This window comes from Ambystoma mexicanum, chromosome 11 (assembly GCF_040938575.1).
Source record: "Ambystoma mexicanum isolate Mex_15411 chromosome 11, UKY_AmexF1_1, whole genome shotgun sequence".
Lineage (NCBI taxonomy): Eukaryota > Metazoa > Chordata > Amphibia > Caudata > Ambystomatidae > Ambystoma > Ambystoma mexicanum.
In genome coordinates this window covers 21320746-21348744 of record NC_090934.1, presented here as the reverse complement: position 1 = coordinate 21348744, position 27999 = coordinate 21320746, and the positions used below count along the sequence as shown (strand labels likewise).

The 27999-nt window shown below is 45.9% G+C and overlaps 1 protein-coding gene across 1 annotated transcript in view; it reads left to right on the top strand.

Annotated features, from left to right (window-relative positions):
* Nucleotides 1-27999, top strand: part of LOC138503007 (antizyme inhibitor 2-like) — a 216363-nt gene that overhangs the window by 23975 nt on the left and 164389 nt on the right. Inside the window, exons 2-3 of the mRNA XM_069622439.1 lie at nt 5953-6063; nt 6473-6649. Of these exons, the coding sequence (XP_069478540.1) occupies nt 6551-6649 (99 nt within the window). The 5' untranslated portion in view covers nt 5953-6063; nt 6473-6550. The remainder of the gene's footprint in view (nt 1-5952; nt 6064-6472; nt 6650-27999) is intronic.

The window sequence follows — 27999 nt, the reverse complement described above, 5'->3', positions numbered from 1 at the left end:
GAAACCACACACACCCACCCTCACACTTAGTCGCAATTTAGACCATCAGGGTCTTACGAGCGGCTGCACGTGATGTTTTCGTGCCCCGCCCCCCTCTTTCGCGTAACGTTAGCTGACTGTTACGAGCGGCTGCACGTGATGTTTTCGTGCCCCGCCCCCCTCTTTCGCGTAACGTTAGCCGACTGTTCTCGCACTCGTTTTCCTACCATTCATTCCATTAGCAACACTCAGTTAAACCTTCGCCGCACATCTCTACAATACCTCCCTTATTTACTTCCTCCCCCTCCCTCACAATTTCGCATTGCTTGTTGTGCGTGTCATGCTCACCAAGTTCTCTCGATGCAGGGCCACTCGACTGCGTGCACCCTCCAAGCGGCTCGCCACCTCCCCTCGTCTGGACCACGTCTGGACACTCGCCGACCGCGGGCGGGATACTTCTCAACCGGCTCCCGAGGGCCAATATCCGGATTGCGCTGTCCGGTCTTCTCGCGGCTCCGCGATGGTCCTGTAGTCCTCAGAAGGGGGCAACGGCAGAGGGGGCCGCGCCGCCGGGCCTCCTCGCAACGGGAGTGCCTGGAAAAACTAAAAATAAAAGTTGATCTTAAACAGATCTCAGCAGTGCCTCCAACTTGTCGGGGGGAAATTCTGCCGGGGTCGGCCGGGCCGTCCGCAGACCTCCGGGCAGGGAGGCCCCAACTCCTCCCGTATATCCCAGATGAGATAGAGTATGAGACACACACAAGGAGCAAGGCGACTCTGCTGTTTATTTACACAAAACGGCAGGGATGGGTCAAGGAGCGTACGCGTCCGTCCTGACACACACATAATCGTGGGGCTCGCAGGCCCTTTTTACTGCATTATGACGCGCTACTTGCGTCACTTCAGAAAGTTAACAAAAAACCTATCGCCACTCTTAATTGGTTGCTCGAGTGGTAGGGTTAGTATAGTACACATATAGAGAATGATATTAGTGGACAAGGTGTAGTCAGGTGGTATATCTGGGTTGTCCCTATAATTGGATACATAAGAATTGTTACATGAAGGCTCCTGAGGATTGGCTAATGTTACTGACGTCTGAGATAAGAGCCCCATGTTCTGATTGGTGCATCCGTGAGCTCCCCAGCCTGGGACCACCGTTGTTCCCAGCTCTCGGTGTACCTGTGTTTGCAACAATGTTTCAATATGGGTACGTGCAGACAATGTGAGGATTTATTCATAGGTGGAAGGCTGACCGCTCCCACTGTAGCAGGTGTCCATTGAGCCTTTCAAGTGTCTCGGCCTGTGTCTCGTAGTGAGGGACCCAGACGCCTTTTCTCTCCTGGGTTTTGGCATCTCGTCAGATTCGGCTTGGTCACGTGAGGCGGGACCGTGTTTGAGGCAGAATTCTGCACAATTAATATTGCTTTTCCACTGTGTGTCTGGTTTAATTTGTAGATATGACTTTAACGTTGGTACGCGGAGTGCGAGGTTGCAACATCGTGCCTTTGATGATTTGTTCTTGGATGTGGGCTTGCAACATTGCGACCTTGGCTGGTTGCTCCATCGGGTTCTTTCTGCAGGATCAGCAACCTGACTCTTGCTTTGTTAATGTCCACGGGAGCTCTTGTTTGCGGCCTACTCGGGCCTGGTGCTTAAGTAGTCTGTTTGGTTCATAGGTGCTTTAGATTATAGTAGCATACATTTCCATGACCAGTATCGTGTTTCCATTATACCTCTCATGGTGGTAACGGGTTTCAAGGGAAGCGTGAGCAAGCGTTATAGATGAGTTCATGATGCATCTTGCGTTTCTGCATTCTGAAAGCCTATGTAAAAATAATAAAGATGCACGTCCGTGAATATGCCTGTCGCCTACGTCAGAGCACTGAGTATGTTCTTCGTGTAGATTGGTGTGGAAATGTTAAGTGTGTATACTTGTACAGATGTGCTTCCCGTTGTCTAGGTCGTCATGGCATCTCTAACGACGTGTGGTTTTTAGTCTAGCTGATCCGAGCCGCAGGGGTCGGCATGGCCAGTGCGGGCTGTTGGGCAGGCAGGTGGACACATCCGTATGTTCCTGTACCAGGGTACCTGGTCGTCTGGTAAATGGACAAACTCTTCTCGCGGCGGGTGTCTGGGCCGTGACCCTCTAGGCCAAGCGCGAGAGGTGAAGGACGGGAGCCTGTTCTTCCATTCTCCCACTTCAATACACTGAGAGCAACATGAGCATCTTTGTAGCCCCTATAACACACTTTCCAACAACAAGCTAGCCTCCACACAAACGGCTTGTTCAGCCTCTCCATGCACACCGCTTTAAAATGTCCACCAGGGATCTTACATGGTTTGCCGAGCCCCTTCAGTCTCATTCTGACCTTCAGGAATTGAGGGCGCCTAGCTAAGCCCAATCCTCACATCCTTTAGGATAACAGCTGCAGACCATCAGCCTTAGTTAAAATCCAGGGGAGGAGGATGTTACTATATAAGCCAGGCAGCCCATTCCAATGAGGTGGCTGACAGCAGCAGCTAGGACCTGTTTGTATAAGGCTGGAGAGGGAACACTGCTGGAGAGGTGCTGCAGAGACTTTAGAGTGCTGCCTAGGGGAGTGGGAGAAGGGGCAGCAGGAGAGAGCAGGAGATGAAGAAAGTGGTGAGAGTAAAAGGGGGGACAAAGGAGGGAAAGAGGGAGGAAGTAAACCTAGGAGTGGAGTGGAGCAAAAGGTGGTAGTAGGAACAGGGGAAAGGCAGGAGGAAGTAAATCCAGGAGTGGAGTGATAGTAGGAGACAAGAGCAAAGAGGATTGTGGAAAATAGATCTGAAGTGGAGTTGAAGGAAGGAGTAACATTAGACAGGTCGATGGAGGAAAAGAGACCCACATGGCAGTGGAAGGTGGTACCAGCCCATGATGGTAGTAGATGGTTGTATGGCGACCGTCTGGACACCGTCACCCCTAAACTGCAACAACTGTGTGCACCACCCGCACTTACCAGAAACAAAAAAAACCTGACACTAGACAAACTACTCCCTGGCATCATGCCCACCTTGGACGCTTTACCTGATAACCTTAACCCTAACAGCCTAGTGGAAGAATTTAACAACATCATGAACAAAACCCTTGATGACATCGCACCACTCAAGCTCAGAAACAGCAAACCACAGAGCCACCTGAACAACTGGTTCACCCCTCCTAAAAAATCTGAGATTAGAAAAAAGGAAATGGGAAAATACGTGGAAAATTAGCCCCACTCCAGAAAATAAACTAAAACTAGTTAATATCTCCTCTCATTATAAAAAAGAAATCATCTTAGCTAAACAAGAGACCTACAATAACAGAATTACACAAGCTAAATCAAGCACAAAAGAACTGTTCGCCATACTCAGAGAACTGGAAAACCCAATAACACCTCAAGATAACTGTCTTAAAGACAAAAAGTGGTGCTCTGAAATCCAGCAAGCTCTCTCTAACAAAGTCCGAAACCTTCAAAAGAAAATAGAACTAAAACGCGAGACCTTAGCATCCAATATATTACCGCCTACTAAGACACTTGCTAACTTCAAACCCACTACGCAATTCCACTTCTCCAAAGTCTCCATACTAGAAGTAGAAAAAGTAATACTCGGCCTAAAACCGTCCAACTGCAAAGGAGACCCATGTCCAGCACAACTCATCAAAGATGCCGCACGAGATCTAGCACCATTTATCACTAAGTTAATTAATGCCTCCTTTACCACAGGCATTATCCCCAGTAACTTAAAAGAGTCTTGGGTGCTCCCACTCTTAAAAAAGGCTACTTTAGACCCCACTATACCCACCAATTATAGACCCATCACTACGGTACCGTTCCTTTTGAAGATACTGGACAAGGTGGCATATATCCAAATCCAGAATTTCCTGGAACAAAACCAACTATTAGGCTCCCGACAATCTGGCTTCCGCCCTCTTCACGGCACAGAAACTGCACTGATTGACCTTAAAGCCCAAATAGACAAAGTACGAGATTCTGGAAAACCAGCACTCCTCCTGCTACTAGACCTATCGGCCGCTTTTGATTTAGTGGACCATAAAGTCCTATGTAACCACCTAGATTCAGCAGCACACTTCTCCACTGAGGCCATAGCATGGATACAATCCTTCCTTAGTGACCGCACCATGAGGGTTTTCTCACCTACAGCAGCTGCAGACCCCATCCCTATTACCTGCGGTGTGCCACAGGGATCGTGCGTTTCACCAACACTATATAACATATTCACTAAGCCCCTGTTTGATGATTTGGACCATCTGGGTATCACGTATACTAACTACGCTGACGATACCCAGATCCTCCTCCCACTCACGGGGGTTTACGAAAAAGATCTAGCACTGGTGAACAAAATATACAGCATCGTTCAGGCATGGATGGCAACCCACGGCTTATGCCTGAACGATGATAAAACTGAGCTTCTCATCCTAGGCACCACACCCCTCATCAATAAACTAAGCACAAATTACTCTTCCTTTATCATAGATGGGAACTGCATACAAGTTGCTAAAGAAGTTAAAACATTAGGGATCTACCTTGATTCTACCTTATCATTTTCCAAACAGGTAAATTCCCTAGCTTCCTCAACAGCCTACACATGTAAGCTCATTAGAGCAGGAAAACAATTCCTATCCCAGCACAGTTGTCTAACACTAGCCAGAGCCCTTATCATCTCTAAACTAGATTATTGTAACGCACTGTACATAGGAGCCACTAAATCCATCATCAACAAAATCCAGATACAGCAAAACAAGGCCCTCCGAGCGGCTTTGGACATCCCCAGGAGAGAACACATTACAGAAACAAGAAGGAAACACAAATGGCTCTCCACCCATGAGAAAATCAAACTTAAAACTGCATCTCTCACATACAAATCTCTACACAACAAAGCCCCTCAATACCTTAAGGACAGATTCACCAGATCACACTCCACAAGACAAACCAGACTTGCCTACACCAATCGCCTCCAAGTACCTCGCTTTAAACTGACCACCATAGGCGGAGCTAGCTTCCCAGTCAAAGCTGCTCAATTGTGGAACGAATTACCCACTACCGCGAGGCTAGAACATTCTCCTTCCAAATTCAGGCAAATTGTAATTAACTGGCTGACGACAGCTATTGCTAATTGAAATTATGATAATGCTCACGCCTGTTTTGCTACACAGCATCTATACCATATGATTGTAAACTTGTATTGTAAACCTGCATCTGTAACTTGTAATTATCTGTAACATGTAACTGTAACCTGTAATTTATGCTCTAAGCTGTACATCTTCTTACTTCCTGCGCCCTTATACCCCAGGGTCCGGTGCGCATAATAAATACCAAACAAACAAACAAACAAACAAGGAGAAAGTGAAGGATCTGCAGGAGGAGGGCTAGACGAGAATGGAGACTGAGAAGGACTTGGACTCATTCTGGAGTCTGTACATTAGGGAGGAGTGAGGTAATGCCTGTGGTACTTTGAAAACCTGACCACTCACCCTGAAATTGGGAAAGCTGTCGTAATAGGCATGTGTTGAAAAAGGCCATCCTATGTTTTGCTTATTTATTTAATTGTTTTTTTATAATGCACCTAATACCATACCTGAGTTTGGTTTCTAAGCGCGGATCCGGGATTTGAACCTCTGTTGCTCTGTGTTGTGGCAACATAGTAGCACACTCGTGTGTGGTACAGCAGCATGGTAACTCTGCGTATTTCATAATTTTTTTTTTTATATAGCAGTTTGAAGTAATTTTGGTATTGTTTGCAGCAGCGTGAACAAGGTGGCAGGGTAGCATGCAGTCAGGAGTGCATGTGTGACTGTATATCTGCACAGACGCCTGGAGGTGACAGGGTAACGCAGGTGTGAAATAGCGGCGGCAGGGTCCTGGGCTGCAGCCAATGGCTAGTAGAGTAAGGATTTGTACTTGGGTCATTATGGTTGCATTCCACTAACATGCTTTTCTCTTCCCACAGGAAGCACAGCGCGCCTTCAGTGGTGTCAGCATTCACACCTCTGGGTGCGGCAAAGCCTCAGAGTTCACTGCTGAGCCCCCCTGGGGCTGGGCCTGAGTCTTGCTCCTCACGGTGAGTGCCTCCTCAGGATCCTATTTTATGATCCCAGCCACAGGGTGTTGGGGTGGAGCCATTGTACACTTCCAATCCCACAAACCTTTATTAAAGAATGTGCACAATTTAACACCATTACCACATTGCATTCAACTCTGCTGCCAGAGGGCATAGTCTGCTCAGTCGTTTGTGTTCCCTTCAAGAACATGCCAATTTGATTGGTCGTGGTCTAATGTTTTCTCTGTGCTCCTGTTTGGCAGGAGGATGGGAATGTGGAGCTTTGCTAGGGCACAGACACTTTCAGGTTTGCAGGACTGGCAGGAAGAGTGGTTGTGATGCCAGGTGCAGGGAAAGGTGCATTGCTTGCCTATGGATAGCAGGAGGGTGACATGTTTGTGGTGACCTCTTCCTTCTCCCTCTCTCGCAGTGTGTTGCATACTTAGAATCTGCGCCCTAGAGATAGTCCTGTAGTCGTCCTGCCAGTGGCTGCCAGCTGCCCGCCATTATGATGCCATGCATCCATGAGCCAGACTTTCGGATGCTGCCGGAGGGCTCCATGGCCAGGGATCTTATAGATCGCAGGATCAGCGAAGTCTCAGAGACGGTAAGTATTTGCTCTCAGAAGAGGGGGGTCCTGGGCAGGAATTTCAGAAGTTTCAGGGCCCTGTGGTGTGTACTTTTTCAGTTAAACGCCCTCTTTGAATGTTTTTAAAATGCAGAAAGATAAAGCTACCAGCAAGTGGAAGTTGCATATATTGCAGTGTGTTTAAAGTATCCCTTCCTATGGAAGTTGCATATATTGCAGTGTTTAAAGTATCCCTTCCTATCCAGCATTATTCATTCTGATGAGCTGCGGTTTCCGCCAGCAAGTGGAAGTTGCATATATTGCAGTGTGTTTAAAGTATCCCTTCCTATGGAAGTTCCATATATTGCAGTGTTTAAAGTATCCCTTCCTTTCCAGCACTATTCATTCTGATGAGCTGCGGTTTCCAACAGCAAGTGGAAGTTGCATGTGTTGCAGTGTGTTTAAAGTATCCCTTCCTATCCAGCATTATTCATTCTGATGAGCTGCGGTTTCCGCCAGCAAGTGGAAGTTGCATATATTGCAGTGTGTTTAAAGTATCCCTTCCTATGGAAGTTGCATATATTGCAGTGTGTTTAAAGTATCCCTTCCTATCCAGCACTATTCATTCTGATGAGCTGCGGTTTCCGTCAGTAAGTGGAAGTTGCATATATTGCAGTGTGTTTAAAGTATCCCTTCCTATGGAAGTTCCATATATTGCAGTGTGTTTAAAGTATCCCTTCCTATGGAAGTTGCATATATTGCAGTGTGTTTAAAGTATCCCTTCCTATCCAGCATTATTCATTCTAATGAGCTGCGGTTTCCGCCAGCAAGTGGAAGTTGCATATATTGCAGTGTGTTTAAAGTATCCCTTCCTATGGAAGTTGCATATATTGCAGTGTGTTTAAAGTATCCCTTCCTATCCAGCACTATTCATTCTGATGAGCTGCAGTTTCCGCCAGCAAGTGGAAGTTGCATATATTGCAGTGTGTTTTAAGTATCCCTTCCTATGGAAGTTCCATATATTGCAGTGTGTTTAAAGTATCCCTTCCTATGGAAGTTGCATATATTGCAGTGTGTTTAAAGTATCCCTTCCTATCCAGCACTATTCATTCTGATGAGCTGCGGTTTCTGCCAGCAAGTGGAAGTTGCATATATTGCAGTGTGTTTAAAGTATCCCTTCCTATCCAGCACTATTCATTCTGATGAGCTGCGGTTTCCGCCAGCAAGTGGAAGTTGCATATATTGCAGTGTGTTTAAAGTATCCCTTCCTATGGAAGTTCCATATATTGCAGTGTGTTTAAAGTATCCCTTCCTATCCAGCATTATTCATTCTGATGAGCTGCGGTTTCCGCCAGCAAGTGGAAGTTGCATATATTGCAGTGTGTTTAAAGTATCCCTTCCTATGGAAGTTCCATATATTGCAGTGTTTAAAGTATCCCTTCCTTTCCAGCACTATTCATTCTGATGAGCTGCGATTTCCGCCAGCAAGTGGAAGTTTCATATATTGCAGTGCGTTTAAAGTATCCCTTCCTATCCAGCACTATTCATTCTGATGAGCTGCGGTTTCCGCCAGCAAGTGGAAGTTGCATATATTGCAGTGTGTTTAAAGTATCCCTTCCTATCCAGCACTATTCATTCTGATGAGCTGCGGTTTCCCCCAGCAAGTGGAAGTTCCATATATTGCAGTGTGTTTAAAGTATCCCTTCCTATCCAGCACTATTCATTCTGATGAGCTGCGGTTTCCGACAGCAAGTGGAAGTTGCATATATTGCAGTGTGTTTAAAGTATCCCTTCCTATTCAGCATTATTCATTCTGATGAGCTGCGGTTTCCGCCAGCAAGTGGAAGTTCCATATATTGCAGTGTGTTTCAAGTATCCCTTCCTATCCAGCACTATTCATTCTGATGAGCTGCGGTTTCCGCCAGCAAGTGGAAGTTGCATATATTGCAGTGTGTTTAAAGTATCCCTTCCTATGGAAGTTGCATATATTGCAGTGTGTTTAAAGTATCCCTTCCTATCCAGCACTATTCATTCTGATGAGCTGCGGTTTCCGTCAGCAAGTGGAAGTTGCATATATTGCAGTGTGTTTAAAGTATCCCTTCCTATGGAAGTTCCATATATTGCAGTGTGTTTAAAGTATCCCTTCCTATCCAGCACTATTCATTCTGATGAGCTGCGGTTTCCGCCAGCAAGTGGAAGTTGCATATATTGCAGTGTGTTTAAAGTATCCCTTCCTATGGAAGTTCCATATATTGCAGTGTGTTTAAAGTATCCCTTCCTATGGAAGTTGCATATATTGCAGTGTGTTTAAAGTATCCCTTCCTATCCAGCACTATTCATTCTGATGAGCTGCGGTTTCTGCCAGCAAGTGGAAGTTGCATATATTGCAGTGTGTTTAAAGTATCCCTTCCTATCCAGGGCTATTCATTCTGATGAGCTGCGGTTTCCGCCAGCAAGTGGAAGTTGCATATATTGCAGTGTGTTTAAAGTATCCCTTCCTATCCAGCACTATTCATTCTGATGAGCTGCAATTTCCGCCAGCAAGTGGAAGTTGCATATATTGCAGTGTGTTTAAAGTATCCCTTCCTATCCAGCACTATTCATTCTGATGAGCTGCGGTTTCCGCCAGCAAGTGGAAGTTGCATATATTGCAGTGTGTTTAAAGTATCCCTTCCTATCCAGCACTATTCATTCTGATGAGCTGCGGTTTCCCCCAGCAAGTGGAAGTTCCATATATTGCAGTGTGTTTAAAGTATCCCTTCCTATCCAGCACTATTCATTCTGATGAGCTGCGGTTTCCGACAGCAAGTGGAAGTTGCATATATTGCAGTGTGTTAAAAGTATCCCTTCCTATCCAGCATTATTCATTCTGATGAGCTGCGGTTTCCGCCAGCAAGTGGAAGTTCCATATATTGCATTGTGTTTCAAGTATCCCTTCCTATCCAGCACTATTCATTCTGATGAGCTGTGGTTTCAGCCAGCAAGTGGAAGTTGCATATATTTCAGTGTGTTTAAAGTATCCCTTCCTATCCAGCACTATTCATTCTGATGAGCTGTGGTTTCCGCCAGCAAGTGGAAGTTGCATATATTGCAATGTGTTTAAAGTATCCCTTCCTATGGAGGTTCCATACATTGCAGTGTGTTTAAAGCATCCCTTCCTATCCAGCATTATTCATTTTGATGAGCTGCGGTTTCCGCCAGCAAGTGGAAGTTGCATATATTGCAGTGTGTTTAAAGTATCCTTTCCTATGGAAGTTCCATATATTGCAGTGTGTTTAAAGTATCCCTTCCTATCCAGCACTATTCATTCTGATGAGCTGCGGTTTCTGCCAGCAAGTGGAAGTTGCATATATTGCAGTGTGTTTAAAGTATGCCTTCCTATCCAGCACTATTCATTCTGATGAGCTGCGGTTTCCGACAGCAAGTGGAAGTTGCATATATTGCAGTGTGTTTAAAGTATCCCTTCCTATCCAGCACTATTCATTCTGATGAGCTGCGGTTTCCGCCAGCAAGTGGAAGTTGCATATATTGCAGTGTGTTTAAAGTATCCCTTCCTATCCAGCACTATTCATTCTGATGAGCTGCGGTTTCTGACAGCAAGTGGAAGTTCCATGTATTGCAGTGTGTTATCCAGCACTATTCATTCTGATGAGCTGCGGTTTCCGACAGCAAGTGGAAGTTGCATATATTGCAGTGTGTTTAAAGTATCCCTTCCTATCCAGCACTATTCATTCTGATGCGCTGCGGTTCCCGTCAGCAAGTGGAAGTTGCATATATTGCAGTGTGTTTAAAGTATCCCTTCCTATGGAAGTTGCATATATTGCAGTGTGTTTAAAGTATCCCTTCCTATCCAGCACTATTCATTCTGATGAGCTGCGGTTTCCGACAGCAAGTGGAAGTTCCATGTATTGCAGTGTGTTATCCAGCACTATTCATTCTGATGAGCTGCGGTTTCCGACAGCAAGTGGAAGTTGCATATATTGCAGTGTGTTTAAAGTATCCCTTCCTATCCAGCACTATTCATTCTGATGAGCTGCGGTTTCCGTCAGCAAGTGGAAGTTGCATATATTGCAGTGTGTTTAAAGTATCCCTTCCTATGGAAGTTCCATATATTGCAGTGTGTTTAAAGTATCCCTTCCTATCCAGCACTATTCATTCTGATGAGCTGCGGTTTCCGCCAGCAAGTGGAAGTTGCATATATTGCAGTGTGTTTAAAGTATCCCTTCCTATGGAAGTTCCATATATTGCAGTGTGTTTAAAGTATCCCTTCCTATGGAAGTTGCATATATTGCAGTGTGTTTAAAGTATCCCTTCCTATCCAGCACTATTCATTCTGATGAGCTGCGGTTTCTGCCAGCAAGTGGAAGTTGCATATATTGCAGTGTGTTTAAAGTATCCCTTCCTATCCAGGGCTATTCATTCTGATGAGCTGCGGTTTCCGCCAGCAAGTGGAAGTTGCATATATTGCAGTGTGTTTAAAGTATCCCTTCCTATCCAGCACTATTCATTCTGATGAGCTGCAATTTCCGCCAGTAAGTGGAAGTTGCATATATTGCAGTGTGTTTAAAGTATCCCTTCCTATCCAGCACTATTTATTCTGATGAGCTGCGGTTTCCGCCAGCAAGTGGAAGTTGCATATATTGCAGTGTGTTTAAAGTATCCCTTCCTATCCAGCACTATTCATTCTGATGAGCTGCGGTTTCCCCCAGCAAGTGGAAGTTCCATATATTGCATTGTGTTTCAAGTATCCCTTCCTATCCAGCACTATTCATTCTGATGAGCTGTGGTTTCAGCCAGCAAGTGGAAGTTGCATATATTTCAGTGTGTTTAAAGTATCCCTTCCTATCCAGCACTATTCATTCTGATGAGCTGTGGTTTCCGCCAGCAAGTGGAAGTTGCATATATTGCAATGTGTTTAAAGTATCCCTTCCTATGGAAGTTCCATACATTGCATTGTGTTTCAAGTATCCCTTCCTATCCAGCACTATTCATTCTGATGAGCTGTGGTTTCAGCCAGCAAGTGGAAGTTGCATATATTTCAGTGTGTTTAAAGTATCCCTTCCTATCCAGCACTATTCATTTTGATGAGCTGCGGTTTCCGCCAGCAAGTGGAAGTTGCATATATTGCAGTGTGTTTAAAGTATCCTTTCCTATGGAAGTTCCATATATTGCAGTGTGTTTAAAGTATCCCTTCCTATCCAGCACTATTCATTCTGATGAGCTGCGGTTTCTGCCAGCAAGTGGAAGTTGCATATATTGCAGTGTGTTTAAAGTATGCCTTCCTATCCAGCACTATTCATTCTGATGAGCTGCGGTTTCCGACAGCAAGTGGAAGTTGCATATATTGCAGTGTGTTTAAAGTATCCCTTCCTATCCAGCACTATTCATTCTGATGAGCTGCGGTTTCCGACAGCAAGTGGAAGTTGCATATATTGCAGTGTGTTTAAAGTATCCCTTCCTATCCAGCACTATTCATTCTGATGAGCTGCGGTTTCCGACAGCAAGTGGAAGTTCCATGTATTGCAGTGTGTTATCCAGCACTATTCATTCTGATGAGCTGCGGTTTCCGACAGCAAGTGGAAGTTGCATATATTGCAGTGTGTTTAAAGTATCCCTTCCTATCCAGCACTATTCATTCTGATGCGCTGCGGTTTCCGCCAGCAAGTGGAAGTTGCATATATTGCAGTGTGTTTAAAGTATCCCTTCCTATGGAAGTTGCATATATTGCAGTGTGTTTAAAGTATCCCTTCCTATCCAGCACTATTCATTCTGATGAGCTGCGGTTTCCGACAGCAAGTGGAAGTTCCATGTATTGCAGTGTGTTATCCAGCACTATTCATTCTGATGAGCTGCGGTTTCCGACAGCAAGTGGAAGTTGCATATATTGCAGTGTGTTTAAAGTATCCCTTCCTATCCAGCACTATTCATTCTGATGCGCTGCGGTTTCCGCCAGCAAGTGGAAGTTGCATATATTGCAGTGTGTTTAAAGTATCCCTTCCTATGGAAGTTGCATATATTGCAGTGTGTTTAAAGTATCCCTTCCTATCCAGCACTATTCATTCTGATGAGCTGCGGTTTCCGCAGCCACTCTCAAAGCTTCACTTTTCAGACCAGTCTGAATGGGCAGACCCTGATGCAGCTTTGCCTCCGCCACTCACTAAAGGTTAGCTCTTGGAGATACTGCTTGTGTACTCCAATGTATGCATCCCTTGTTTCTTTCTGTCCCTTTAGCAGATTCTTCTACCCCCATGTGTCAGATGTGACTCTGGCCTCTAAGCACTTGGGAACTCCACTCTTGTACTTACCCATTATGTTACGCATTCAGCCTACCTGGATTTTTAACCAACCACCATTTTCTCTCTGGGACATGTCAGTCTTTCCGTATAATTAAAACAAACAGCACAAGTTACGCAATGCAAAGTGCAGCTGGCTTGGTCAGGATAGGCTAAAAATGTCAGACATGACATGAGGCCAGTGAACAGGTAAAGCTGTAGGACGGTGTTAAGAGTGCAAGGGCTGGTGTCTTCCCCACTGCCTGGGCTTTCCCCTTCAGAGATGGAGGAGTATCAGCTTAAGTTTAATAGCATACAGTGATGACAAACTGGACCATCACCAGTACTGCAAATCCCTCCTGTCTGCTGATGCCATTGCCCTTTTGCACCTGGTGTTGGGTTTATTGTGCACCTGCTGGTTTATTGCGCACTTGCTGCCTATCTCATCTCATCTCATCTCTGGATCTAACTTTGCTTATTCAAATGGATTTTTGCCCACCCACATATTCCTCATCTTTGATATATCCCATCCAGCGTCAGCTGCTTCTGAGTTTTTTTCTTTTTACAGCAGAGGGCGCCATGGGTCGTAACATCATCGATCTCATGCCCCTCGGCAGTCTCTATCCCCTCTTCAGTAGGACGTCGACTTTGGTATATATAGCAAGCACTGCGTCCATTACTTCAGTTTCTGCTTTTTCCTCATGCCTAGTATGTTTGGACAGTTTGTTTCTACTGCGTAGTAGCCCTTTTCTCGAAAATGTCTACTCTCAAAACAGGTTTCAAAAGGTGTGCGGATTGTGGGTCTACAATGTCTATCACTGACCCACACCGTATTTGATCACACACCTTGGAGTTGACCACATTGTCGATAACTGCGGTTCCTGTCAGTCCATGCCAGGAAAGGCCTTAAAGGGGAAACTCGTCCTGAGTAGGCCCATTTCGAAATAAATCCTTTTCGACCACTCCTTCCAAGAGGGGGTCTCCGGATGAGATAACTTTGAGGGCATCTGGGCCTCTTTGTAAGCGCTCGAAACACTCCAAGCGCTCTCATTCCAGAAGCAGTTCCCACCATTCTTCGTATTCGATCTCCCACAAAAGATCAAAAAAAAAAACAACATTGATATGATATGGCATTTGTAACACGCCTATACACAAGTGTTTCGAGGCGCGACGAGGCAGGGGCGGGGACAAGGGGAGACAGACAACGATCCTACTAGGCCAGGTGTCATTCAGATTGCGCAAGTGCATAATAGGGCCAGCTGGTGGCAAGTGCATAGTAAGTGCCGGGAGGAGGGGCTGTAGGATACAGAGACAGTCCCGTAGTGCAGGGAGGCAGTGCAGGGAAGAGTGGCTGGGTCAAGGACCGAGGTCGCTGACTGGCCCAGTTGCAGAATTCAGTGCAGGTTCAGTGATATTAGCAGGGGAGTGAGGGAGAGAAAGCAGAGGCAAATAGGAAGGTTTTGAGGTGCTTCCGGAACCGGAGATGGTTCTCCTCAAGTTTCAGGGAGGCAGGAAGGCTGTTCCAGAGGGAGGCCCCTGCTGCGGAGAGAGATCTACCCCCAACTCGTTGCTTGGAGAAGCGGCTGACCCTGAGGGAGCTGGAGGTGGATGAGCGAAGAGCTCGAGAAGGAAGATATTTAGGAAGAGAGAGTTGAAGGTATTTTGGCCCAAGGCCCCAGAAGGCCTTGTGGACAATGCAGAGGGTTTTGAACTTAATCCTCGCAGCCACTGAGAGCCAGTGTAGTAATTTCAGACCTGGAGAGATACGGTCACTGGGCTTGAGGCCAAGGACAAGTCTTGCAGTCCTGTTCTGGATGAGTTACAAAGGGGGGAGAGTAGAGGCAGGCAGATTTAGATAGAGGTTGTTACAGTAGTCCAGCTTCGAGAGAACCAGGGCTCTAGAGACAGTGAGCTTCTGGGGGAAGGAGAGGAAAGGAAGGATACCTCTGAGGAGGTGTAGCTGGTAGTGTGACTTATTAGAGATGTCAGATATGTGAGGAGAGAAGGAGAGTGTGGAGTCGAAGATGACCCCGAGGTTTTTTGCCTTGCAGGTAGGAGCAGGAAGAGGGCCAAGGGAGGCCGGCCAGAGAGCTGCAGGGAAGAACATTGAACATTGTTCGTGCTCTTCATCTTCAGACTCCTCGCCTGACCACAGAGTGAGTTTTCCAGGTAAGTTGGCTACCTAGGCCGAATGGGAGTACCTCTGCCTCCGGATGATGGTCTTTAAGAAAGCGGCTTCTCCCGTCCCTTCTAAGAAAGAAAAGGAGTCTTTTGACCCAATTGCACCTCGTAAGGCTGATGAGGAGTCCACAAAATGTGCTGCTTGCGCACCCTCGAGCCCGGGCAAAAAACCTTTGAAGCTCCTTCGAGAAGCTTTGGAGACCTGCAAGTTGTCCGGTCCTGACTTTTCTTGTCCGCGGGAGATGCTGAACCCCATAGATCCCTCAAGATTGTCTGATCAACAAGTGTGTAAATTACCAGCTGAAGAACTAACACTCCCAAGGGAAAGGGGAAGTAAATAAAAAACAACAGACTCCAACTTCTGAATGGCTGCGAATCTGCAGAAGGGAAGGAAAAAGGTTAATCAGAAAACAGCAAAACCTTCAAAGACTATTATCCGAAACTACTTCATAAGATTAGTACCCGTTAGCCCTCCATTAACAACTTGGAGGATTTATTTGCACTTGTAAGTAACTTTGGTTATTCTGATGAGGTCTTAGGGTATCCTGCAATTAGACTTGGATTCTTTTGAAGAGAAGTTAAGTTACAAATTGCAGAAAAACACCTTATCCTCTCATAAGGTGACTACATGACATTCCAACTCCATCATGTTCCTGTCTTGAGTGTAAGTGAAAGGACAGCCAGCAAAACCCAGATCTCAACTCATGAATAAACAGATCAACACCTGGAATCAACCCTGGTCATAGCGTCTTTCACTTCCCTTTGAAAGTATTGCAGCAGAGTTCTTTAAGTATCAATGAACCCTGTTGCTCTTGCATTGACTTTCTTTCTTTTAAAAACATGCAGGTAAGAATGTCTTCTTTCATTCACTGTTTTTTAACCATACATTTCCACACTATTGTAAGCCTGCATAACTTCTACTTGCAACGATTCTTTGCATGCAGCTGAAATGTCAGGCTAGGTATTCATTCAACGTGTATTTTACAGAATGTCTTTCTTAGCAAATAAAGTTGATTTCCAGCAAACTAACACTTGACAATGGGCCTCATTACGAATCTGGCAGTAGACGTGCCGGAAAAACTGACAGACTGCCGCCGGACCGGTAATACCATTCCTCCTCTGCGATTGCCGGAATCACCGGGCATTACAATCCCAGTGACCCGGTAATTCCGGAGGCCCAATTCTGTAAATCCCCATTCCCATGGAGTCCCAGAGGACTCCATTGGCATGGGGACCATGGAAACACTGGTTCCGTCTATGCCGGTGTTTCCATGTCTGCCTGCAGACGGGTGGTGTTACTTCCGCCAGGTCAGACCTGGCGGGAGTGACACCTCCCGCCTGCAGGACTCGGAATCAGCCGGTCCGTAAACAACGGTGGCGGAGCATTTACTGCCACCGTTGTTTCCGGACCGGCTGACTCATAATGAGGCCCAATGTCTTTAAGAAGTAAACTCTCTGCAACAACCTAAATACCTAACTCACTAGATACCTAATGAAGCTAAGAAACTTGATGGAAAGCTAATCCTCTTTCCACTTGAAACAATTGCTGTGCGCTCCCACCAGATTAACAGCATTGCCTGTCGCACGTAGTCCTTAAAAACTTCAAATTGGGCCTAAAACCAGGAACTTAACAAAAGCAGGACGTTCCTGCTAGTGAATGAACAATGAAAGGGAGTGTAGAATGTTAGTGCTGCCCTGGAGCCTTTCACTCCACCAATCAGTGAGCAGCTTGACTCCATCCAGGATGACTTTGAGAACTCTCACTCTGTAAAAGGGAGGTTAAGTACAAAACCAATTATGAATTCCTTTCCCACAATTAACCAATACCTTTACCTAACCCAGACATACCACCTATCTTCTCACATACATACAGACCTCACACAAGTATTGAGACAAGCCGAAGGTTAAACCTCACACCTCCACTGGTTCGACGGGACTCAAGTCAAGTTCCTCAATGTCGAGACCATCAGCGTCTATGTCTTCGACCAAGTTGTTGAAGGTTTTCAAGCCTTTTCCAGAACAGACTTTTTCATGTCTATTGGCCTCTTTACAACGTTGCCGGTCAGGAATCAACAGTGCCAATAAGCTTACAAGTCTGCAGGGCGGGTGCCCTCCCGCCCGGCAGGTCTGACTTGCTGGGCGGAAAGGAACCCACCTGCAAACTTTCACGGAAGCACCTGCACCGTTATTAACAGTGCCGGTGCTTCCGTGGTCCCACTCCCATAGAGCCCTATGGGACTCTATGGCAATGGGATCAACATTTTACCAGCTCCTGACTTACCGGACCGCCGGGTTATAATGCCCTGGTGTTCCGGCAAGTCAGGCGCCGGTAAATCATTACGGGTCTAGCGGCTAACTTCTGGTATTACCGGCACAGTTACCTCTGGACCTGTAATGGGGCCCTATGTCTTCAATTTCCGAGGAGCAGGAGGTAACTAATCAGGACACTCCTCCCTTTTGCCTGGATTTTGGAACTCCCAATGTTCCTGAGGCTTTAATTTCTGAAGAGCCAGGATGCAACATCTGATGGACTAATTGAGACATGGAGATGCTTCCTGTAGGGCTGTCATGGGCATGGTTACTGAGTATCTGGGCTGGGGGAGGCCGGCTGCGGTCTATGAAGAGGATGCCCTCACGCATATCCTAGACAAGAGCTCCCCCTAAAGACCCTGTTCTCCCTTTCCATGGCAAATTAGGAAAGTCCTGATACAAATCCTGTATTAATAAGGTTTTCACCAGGAAATACAGGCCTTCAAGTGTAGATCGAGAGTTCTTTTCTAAAGATCATCTCTGGAGAGTCTAGTGGCGCAGGCTGCAACTACTCCAGCAAGGGCAGAGGCCTACCCTACAATTCCCCCTTTTAAGGATAATAAAATGTTTGATACTCTGGCTAAGAGAGTTTTCTTGGCCAGTAGTATGAGTTTAAAAACCGTCATGTGTGCATTGGCATACTTTACATTTATTTATTTTGGCATTTATATAGCGCACATAACCCAGAGGCACTGTGACAATGTGCTGAGTTGTTCATGCCCTGCAGCTTTCTATACAGTGGGGAAGCACCATCAAAGTTTGGATATGGATCCAGGAAATAGTTTCTGTATGTTCTTTCCTCTAATGTGATCTCTGTTTTGGTATCCTAGGAGACCAGGGCGGATGACGAGGAAGGGGAACCCAACGGTTTCATTTGGGCGTATTGAAAGTAAAAACAGCTGACAAGAAGAAGCGCCGCGGATGCTGAATTTGTGCCGTTGCACAGAAGTTACGCGTTAAGGAGTTAATTTCGTTTTAGGTTGTCGCTCGTATTCGGAGCGGAGGCAGAGAGGCGGCCGACAAGTACTGCCACTGCGGAGAGCTGAGAGCTGGAGGAGGAGGAGGGGAACGTAGCCGGCACCCGAACTGAGGAGGCGGAGCACAAGCGCGGAGAGAACGCAGACTCAGACGAGACGGAGGAGTGCCTTCGGCAGGAGTCTGAGCTGCGAAGAGGAAGGACCGTCTGCCATCCTGAAGAGACCGTAAGGTAAAGATGCTCCGGCTGAACTGAGGAGAGAGTTGCAGTAAGAGGTTCAACACCGGAGGTGACAGAGGGACTGCTGAGTGAACTCCGGTTATAAGAGGTGCATGGGTCAAAGTTCGTATTGAATCAAGTACGTGTCGGCTGTAGTGGCGAAGCGCACAACAGGAGAGGAACAGTTCTTAGCAAGCGATTGCTGAGCAAAGACCTTGAAAGAGAGAGACTGAGAGGAGAGTGGCCAGGAAGGGGAGCCAAGTTGTAAGAGGTATCCCACACTTAAAGCCTGTTGAGAGGAAATAACAGTGGATGTCTTTTAACCCAAAGGTGAGGACGAAAGCATCCTAACTCAAGTGAGCCTGAACTTTTTTCTATAATGGGGGGGAAATTCCCTCGCCAAAGGAGTTAAGACACGGAGAGCAACACGCAAATTTTAAAGACAGCTGAGATCTGAAAGACAGATAAAAAAAGAAGACTCAGAAAGATAACAGAGAGGGAAATAAAAATAAGAGAGAGAGTAACATTCAAACGAACATTCTCACCTAAATAACTTACCTGTGGGCACCAACTTTGGGGATCTCGCCACCACGAACTCTGTTCTGAAGACGGCAGTGCTGAAGAAGACGTACCCTTTTTCTTGTTACCTAAAAATAGTTCTGAACAATAAAAGAATTGGGCTCCCTTTTAGTCCAAGCAAACTACTTATTGGCTGAGATCTCATTATTGTTTAAAACACGACAACTTGGTAGTATCACAGTTTGGTGTCAGAAGTGGGATAGATTGAGAACGCCATGGAGGACCTTATTAAGACCCTGAGCGAAGGCCAACAACTTCTACAACAAGCCTTGCAAATGCAGTCACAACAAGCCGACAGGTTAGCCTTTAAACAGGCCTTACAAATGCAGCAGGCTCAATTACTTGAAATGACGAATGTGCAAAATAGTCCCCAGGTCCCTACCTCAGTGTTGCAAAAGTATTCGGTAGGCGAGGACCCAGGACACTTTTTCATGAATTTTGAAAGAGTGGCTCGAAACGCACAGTGGCCCGCCGAGAGATGGTGTCATTACATCGCACCATTGATGACCGGTGAAATGCAATGTGCATATCAGGCTGCAAACCCTGCGGGCGACACCAGCTATGGGGACATGAAGAAGGTAGTGTTGGAGCGAATGGGACACGACGAGGAAACGTACCGAGTTAAGTTTAGAGAAGTCAAACTGAAGGGAGAAGAAACCCCGAGACAGTTATTTTATAGAGTAAAAGAGTTGGCGGAGAAATGGTTACAGCCGAGTACGTCCGGCCCTGCGGAGATAACAGAAAAGGTCATTTTGGAACAATTCATCGAAGCTCCCCCTGGGCCAGTACAGAGATGGGTCAAACAACATCCCAGGTTGACTTTGAGCGAGGCTGTTGAGGTAGCATCAGCTTACCAGAAAGCTATACAAGGCGAGGTGGTGACCTATCCGACGAATTATAAACCACCCCTCTTGTTGAATAAGTCGACGACTCAGCCCAGATGGCCACACTCAATGCTAAGGAAAACAGAAGGAGAAAATATATGTTCCAGACCCAACAGTGAGGGTCCTATAATTTACCGTCAAACGCCACCAGCACTGAGAGGTCCACAGTGTTTTGACTGTGGAGATTGGGGACATCTTGCAAGGTTCTGTCCGAAGAAACCAAAAGCCGAACCAATGGATGTGGGAATTTTTGAATCCCCAAAGGAAAATGAAACCCCGGAACAGACATCTGGGAGACAGTCGCAACACTTGTATACGTGTGAGGCAGAGGTGGATGGAAAACCCACTACCGTGTTGATCGACTCAGGAAGCCTACACACAGTGGTGACATCGGAGCTGGTAGGTGAAGGTTATGATTCTCCAGGGGAAATTCCTATCCGATGTGTCCATGGGGATGTAAAGGTTTATCCCTCTAAGGAAGTACAAATAAAGTTGGTCGGGGAGACAATGGTTGTGACAGCAGCAGTATTACCTCGTTTACCTAAACCACTCCTGATTGGGTCGGACATACCAAAATTCTCTGAAGTAGTTCATAAAATTGAGAAGAGCTGGTTAGAAACTGCCCCTTTTCATAGAGAAGAAATACTTGGCCCGATTCCTAAGACCCAGAAAAGCAGAAAGTTCAAGCGGTCGCTGAAGAAGGAATGGAGAGCTAAAAACGTTCTCCCTGCAGCAGTCGATTGGAGGTTAGACGAAGGAGGGATAGTTTTAGGTCTGCACAAGAGCTAGATCCCTTGCTGCGATATGCCAGGAATCTTGCCCTAGAAGAGACGACAGGACAGGGACCTCGCTTCATAAAAGAGAAGGGATTATACTACAGAATCACGAAGTCCAGGAGTGGAGAAGATCTGAGACAATTACTGATTCCCAAGAAATACTATAAGACTGTATTGGAAATTGCTCACCTTCAAGTTGGTGAAGGTCACCTGGGAACGGAGAAGACAACTAAAAAAATTCTGGATAGGTTCTATTGGCCAGGAGTGTACCAGCAAGTAGTTAAGTTCTGTCAATCATGTCAGGAGTGTCAGCTGAAGAACCGAGCCAATGTGAGGAAAGCATCCCTTCAGCCTATGCCCCTGGTCTTGGAACCCTTTAGTAGAATAGGAGTTGATATGGTCGGGCCTTTGGAACCAACCAGGAGGGGTCACAAATACATTCTTGTGGTGGTGGACTATGCCACCAGATACCCCGAGGCCTTTCCCTTAAAAGCAACAAATACCCAGCAGATTTGTGATGGATTGATACCTTTTATTGGACGAGTTGGGATACCCAGAGAGATTATCACTGATCGTGGGTCAAATTTCATGTCCAGTGTACTCCAACAGGTTTGTGAAATGCTAAAAATAGAACATCTGAAAACAGCTGTATACCACCCACAGACCGATGGGTTGGTGGAACGTTATAATCAGACCATCAAGCAAATGCTGAAGAAAACAACTTCCCCAGGGAACAAAGATTGGGATAGAGTTTTGCCCTGGATTTTAATGACGCTCAGGAATACACCTCAGTCATCGACAGGATTTTTGCCCTTTGAGCTATTGTTCGGACGACCCGTTCGTACTCTGTTGGACATTTTAAAAGAAAGTTGGGAGGAGCAACCAGATCAGGAAGTAACATTAACCAGTATGCCTCTCAGTTGCGGGAAAGAGTTGAAAAACTACAAAATGTTGCCAAGGACAATCTCCTTCAAGCTCAAATAAGACAAGAAAGATACTACAATCAGAAAGCACAGTTACATACTTTCAAAAAGGGTGATCAAGTGCTAGTTCTGGTCCCTACATCAGAAAACAAAATGTTGGCTACCTGGAAAGGTCCTTATGAGATTCAAGAAGTGTTAGGTCCATTAACATACAGAGTGAAACAGACGGGCAGTAAAGTTCCTTATCAAACATATCATGTCAATTTACTTACAAAATGGATACCGCCAGTCCGAACCTTGGTTATGATAACCCTGGATGCAACCTCAGAAGAACATTTCCCACAGTTAAAGGAGAAAACAGGTTTAGAAGGGCTAAATATCAACTCAAAATTAATGCCTGTTCAAGTGAATGAGTTGTCCAGCTTATTACAAAGGTTTTCACACATATTCTCCTCCGTACCAGGGAAAACTAACAAGACTGATCATCGTATAGTCACCAAACCTGGGACAATCGTAAGACTGCGACCTTATCGGATTCCTGAGTCAAAGATGAAGGCCTTCAACCAAGAGGTGCAAGAGATGCTGGATCTGGGAATTGTTGAACCATCCCACAGTGAATGGTGTTCCCCTGTAGTCCTGGTGCCGAAGCTTGATGGGAGTGTAAGGTTCTGCATGGACTTCCGGAAGTTGAATGAAATTTCTAATTTCGATATGTACCCCATGCCAAGAATAGAAGATCTACTAAATAATCTAGGGAAGGCAAGATTTTTGACCACAATTGACTTAACTAAGGGATACTGGCAAATTCCATTGCGACCCTCAGATAAGGAGAAGACAGCGTTTGCCACACCTACTGGTCTGTATCAGTTTACAGTGCTACCCTTTGGGTTACATTTGGCTCCCGCCACCTTCCAGCGACTAATGAACCATGTTATAAAAGGTCATGAACAGTATGTCGGTGCGTATCTTGATGACATCATAATCTATAGCAACACCTGGTCAGAACATCTACAGCATATTGGTAAAATACTGGAAACGTTGGAGGAGGCCGGATTACACATAAATCCCGAGAAAACTCATGTGGCAACCTTTCATACAAAGTATTTGGGGTACTATGTCGGTCAAGGGATCATCAGACCCCAGGAGGAGAAAATCAAAGCTATCAGACAATTAAATCTCCCAGAAACACCGAAACAAGTAAGAGCTTTTTTGGGGTTTGTGGGATATTATAGAAGATTTATCCCACACTTTTCTACATTAGCTACTCCACTAACGGATCTGTTAAGGAAGAGTTCATCAGCGAGGAAAGTCTGGAAAACCGTAGAAACATTGCAGGCCTTCGATTCCCTAAAAGAGGCACTAACTGAGAGAGCTATTTTACACTGCCCAGACTTTAGCGCTCCATTTTACCTTCACACGGATGCCTCAGCTACAGGACTCGGGGCGGTGCTGTTTCAGAATCAAGGAGAGGAGGAGAGACCAGTGCTATTCATCAGTCGAAAGTTATTACCTCACAAGCTGAGTTATCCAACAATCGAAAAGGAGTGTTTGGCAGTAAAGTGGGCCATTGACGCTCTAAGATATTATCTACTGGGACGAGAGTTCACGTTAGTAACCGACCATGCTCTATTAGTTTGGCTGGCTAGCAACAAATATTCAAATCAGAGAATACTCAGGTGGTTCCTTTCTCTCCAGCCCTTCTCTTTTAGAACCATACATAAACCTGGGAAGTTATTAACCCAAGCTGATTACCTGTCTAGAGCAGAAACCCTTCCCGAGCGTAAGGGCTTAGTAGAGGGGGTGTGACAATGTGCTGAGTTGTTCATGCCCTGCAGCTTTCTATACAGTGGGAAAGCACCATCAAAGCTTGGCTATGGATCCAGGAAATAGTTCCTGTATGTTCTTTCCTCTAATGTGATCTCTGTTTTGGTATCCTAGGAGACCAGGGCGGATGACGAGGAAGGGGAACCCAACGGTTTCAGTTGGGCGTACTGAAAATAAAAACAGCTGACAAGAAGAAGCACCGCTGATGCTGAATTTGTGCCGTTGCACAGAAGTTAGGCGTTAAGGAGTTAATTTCGGGGTTTTTTTGTGTGGAAAGGTAACGACGCTTGAAGCAGCACCATTGCGCTCCATCAAGTTGCGAGGTAGAGGCGACCGTTGTCGCTCGTATTCGGAGCGGAGGCAGAGAGGCGGCCGACAAGTACCGCCACTGCGGAGATGTGAGAGCTGGTGGAGGAAGGGAACGTAGCCGGCACCCGAACTGAGGAGGCGGAGCACAAGCGCCTCTGGAGTCACGGAGAGAACGCGGACTCAGGAGAGACGGAGGAGTGCCGTAGCCAGCCCCGAACTGAGGAGGAGGAGCACAGGCGCCTCTGGAGTTGCGGAGAGAACGCGGACTCAGAAGAGACAGAGGAGTGCCTTCGGCAGGAGTCTGAGCTGCGAACAGGAAGGACCGTCTGCCATCCGGAAGAGACCGCAAGGTAAAGATGCTCCGGCTGAACTGAGGAGAGAGTTGCAGTAAGAAGTTCAACACCGGAGGTGACAGAGGGACTGCTGAGGGAACTCCGGTTATAAGAGGTGCATGGGTGAAAGTTCGTATTGAATCAAGTACGTGTCGGCTGTAGTGGCGAAGCGCACAACAGGAGAGGAACAGTTCTTAGCAAGCAATTGCTGAGCAAAGACCTTGAAAGAGAGAGACTGAGAGGAGAGTGGCCAGGAAGGGGAGCCAAGTCGTAAGAGGTATCCCACACTTAAAGCCAGTTGAGAGGAAATAACAGTGGATGTCTTTTAACCCAAAGGTGAGGACGAAAGCATCCTAACTCAAGTGAGCCTGAAATTTTTTCTATAAGAGGGGTGGGGGGAGTAAATTCCCTCGCCAAGGGAGTTAAGACACCGAGAGCAACACGCGAATTTTAAAGACAGCTGAGATCTGAAAGACAGATGAAAAAAGAAGACTCAGAAAGATAACAGAGAGGGAAATAAAAAGAAGAGAGAGAGTAACATTCAAACGAACATTCTTACCTAAATAACTTACCTGTAGTCACCAACTTTGGGGATCTCGCCACCACGAACTCTGAAGACATATCCTTTTTCTTGTTACCTAAAAATAGTTCTGAACAATAAAAGAATTGGGCTCCCTTTTAGTCCAAGCAAACTACTTATTGGCTGAGATCTCATTATTGTTTAAAACACAACACCTTGGTAGTATCACAGGCACCTAAGCACTTTTTTGCTTAAGAGATTGGTTACATTCAGAGCTTTCATGGTAAGGTTACAACCATATAGGTCAACACAGGGAAACAGATTACAGCCTTATCTGACATTATTTACAGATCTTCTGAAGAAGCACTTCGTTACATGTGTTGCAAATGTTGCTTGTAATATAGCGCAGCAGGCGAGTAAATTATGACATAGATGTGTAGAAAGTAATTCAGAGGTGTCATTGTAATGAACCTGTGATAGATAACCCTACGCTAAGTGTAAGTTAGTTGCAGGTGAAAAGCCAGGTTTTGAGGCCTTTGCAGAAGGATCATAATGATGTGCCTGTCCTCAGTGGAAGGGGCATGGAGTTCCATAGTTTGGCAGCAATCAATGGGAAGCTAGCGCCGCCAGCTTTCTGTGGTCTAAATCTGGGAATAGGGACTAGGCTGGCGTAGGTGGATTGGGTGGACCTGTTGGGTTGGGTTTTTGATATTTGGTTCATTAGGTATGCTGGGGCACTGTTAGCAAGGCATTTGTGTGTCAGTGAGAGGATTTAGAATTTAATCTCGTACTGGGAGCCAGTGGATGTTACGTCTGGTTGATGTGTTCATGTTTGGGTATGTCGAGTGCTGCTCTGATTGCATTGTTTTGCACAATATGTAATTTGCTAATGTTTTGGGCATTAGAACCTGGAGTTGCAGCAATCGATCCTGGAAAGGATAAGTGCTCTTGCCAGCGTGATGCAGTTGTCGGAGGACAAGAAGGCTCTGCAGGCTCCGATTAGTTTGGAGGTGTAGGCTGCCGAGGAGACTATGGCGTTAACTTGACTTGCCTTGTTAAGGTTAATGCTGAGTCAATGTAGACACCTAAAGTTTTTATCTCCTTGGCAACATTAATGATGTTGCTGTCAGAGTTGGGGTAGTTTTATTCAGTTTCAGTTGGCGCCTATGATGAGTAATTTAGTTTTCTCATCGTTGAGACATAACTCGTTTTGCGCCATCCATGCTTGGATGGTGAGGCAGATTTTGTTTAGTATGTTGGAGTCGGTGTCATATGAGCCTGTGATATGTAAGTGTATTTGGGTATCGTCCGCATAATTTGTATACATGACACCCAATTTATCTAGACTGTCAAAAAGAGGCTTGGGGAATACGTTGTATAATGTAGGCGAGACACATGAGCCTTGGGGCACGCCCCAGGAGACTGGGGCTGGGTCGGCTGCTAGGGAAGTGGAGAAGATTCTCATTATGTGGTTAGAGAGAAAGGATTCAATCCACTCTATGGCTATAGGTGAGAATTGAGCCGCTAATGCCAGATGGTGGCATAGGATTTTGTGGTTAACCAAATCAAATGCTGCAGATAAGTCAAGCAGAAGGAGGATTTCTAGGTCCCCTTTGTCCTTGATTTGGTCCATTTGGATTTTGAGGTCCAAAAGTGCTATTTCTGTAATCGTGGCCCAGGCGGAAGCCAGACTGTCTGAGGCCTAGGAGGTTGTTAGATTCCAAGAATGTTTGTATCTGTAGGTAAGGTACTCGGTCTAGTATTTTCAAGAGAAATGGAACCATGGTGATGGGTGGAATGTTAGTGGGGATGTTAGGGTCCAACCTTGGTTTTTTAAGCAGTGGGAGTACCCAAGCTTCTTTTAGATCGTCAGGCACTTTGCTGGAGGCAAATGAGCTGTTGATCGGGGTGGTAATGAGGGGCGCTAGCTCATTGGCACAGTCCTTAATGAAGGTGGCAGGACAGATGACATCTTGATGGCTTCAATCCTTTGATGATTTTGATGGTTTCTGTGGTAGTCAGGGGTGTGAATTCGAATTTGTGTGCGACTTGCTGCAAAGTAGTAGGTGCGCCTACTGGACCAATGTCATGGTTAAGTTTGGTTTTCTTAGCTTCAATTTTGTTTTGGAGAAGGGTGATTTTATCGGCAAGGGTGTTTTGGACGTTAGAGCACCACTGCTTATCCTTAATGCAGTGATCAGGGGTTGGGTCATGGGATTCCAGCTCGTGAAGTATAGCAAAAAGTTCCCTAGAGCTAGATTGGGCAGTCTCAATTCACTGGTTATAGGAGTTCCCTTTAGCTTTGATGGTTGTTTCCTGGTATTCACTATATAGGGCGTGGAAGTGTGCCTTATTTGCGTTTGAGGGTATTTTTTTCCAATTGTATTCGGCTGATCTTTTAGCTGAGCACAGGGTTTTCAAGTTTAAAGAGAACCAAGTGTTAGCGTGTGCTATTGGTTTTGTTTTACGGACACTTAAAGGAGCTACTTTGTTGATGGCTGCTAGGATGGTTTGGTTGTAGAGGGTAAGTAACCAAGGAGGCGGGATCAGAATTAAGGTAAGGAGTGCTGGTTATTGGTAGTAGGAGGGGCAGCATATTATCTCTGTTGATGTTCCTCTGGCTTCTTGATGGCATTGTCGAAGTGAGTAGGCTAGGTTTGACAGGTTTGGTGGTAATTGCAGTGGAGAAGAGAATGACATTGTGGTCAGACCATTTGTCTGACCACAAAGCCGATATCAATTGAGTCGCCAATATACTAATTTTGGTGACACAATTGATATCGGCTAGCGAATCCAAAGTTCATCCTTTTCCGTGTGTTGAGAAGGGTGATACGGTGAGTGAAGCCTTGAGCTTCCATCATGTTGGCGATGAGGCATGCTTGTGTGTCTGAGGGGTCGTTCAGGCCTAGGTTGAAGTCACCCAGAATGACTATTTTTGAAAGAGGCTTTGTGTTGGATGCTAGAAGTGCAGTAATATCGTCTTTGAAAGAGAATAATGGGCCTGGAGGTCTATAGACAATGAGGAGGGTGAGGGTGCAGGTGGACGTGAGAGAGATTTTCAGTGTGATTATTTTGCCAGATGGGAAAATGTGGTCTGTGGATATTCTTAGGTTGATGTTGTTTTTTGCGAGGAGTTCCACTTCGCCCCCTTTAGAATTAGTTCTTTCCTGTAAATGGTATACCCTTCCGGGATGGCCAAAGAGAGGGTTAGGCCCTAGGCTGAGTGCAACCACGTTTCAGGGATTGCGCGGGATGTCTAGGTCATTGGTCTTAATGAGGTCTGC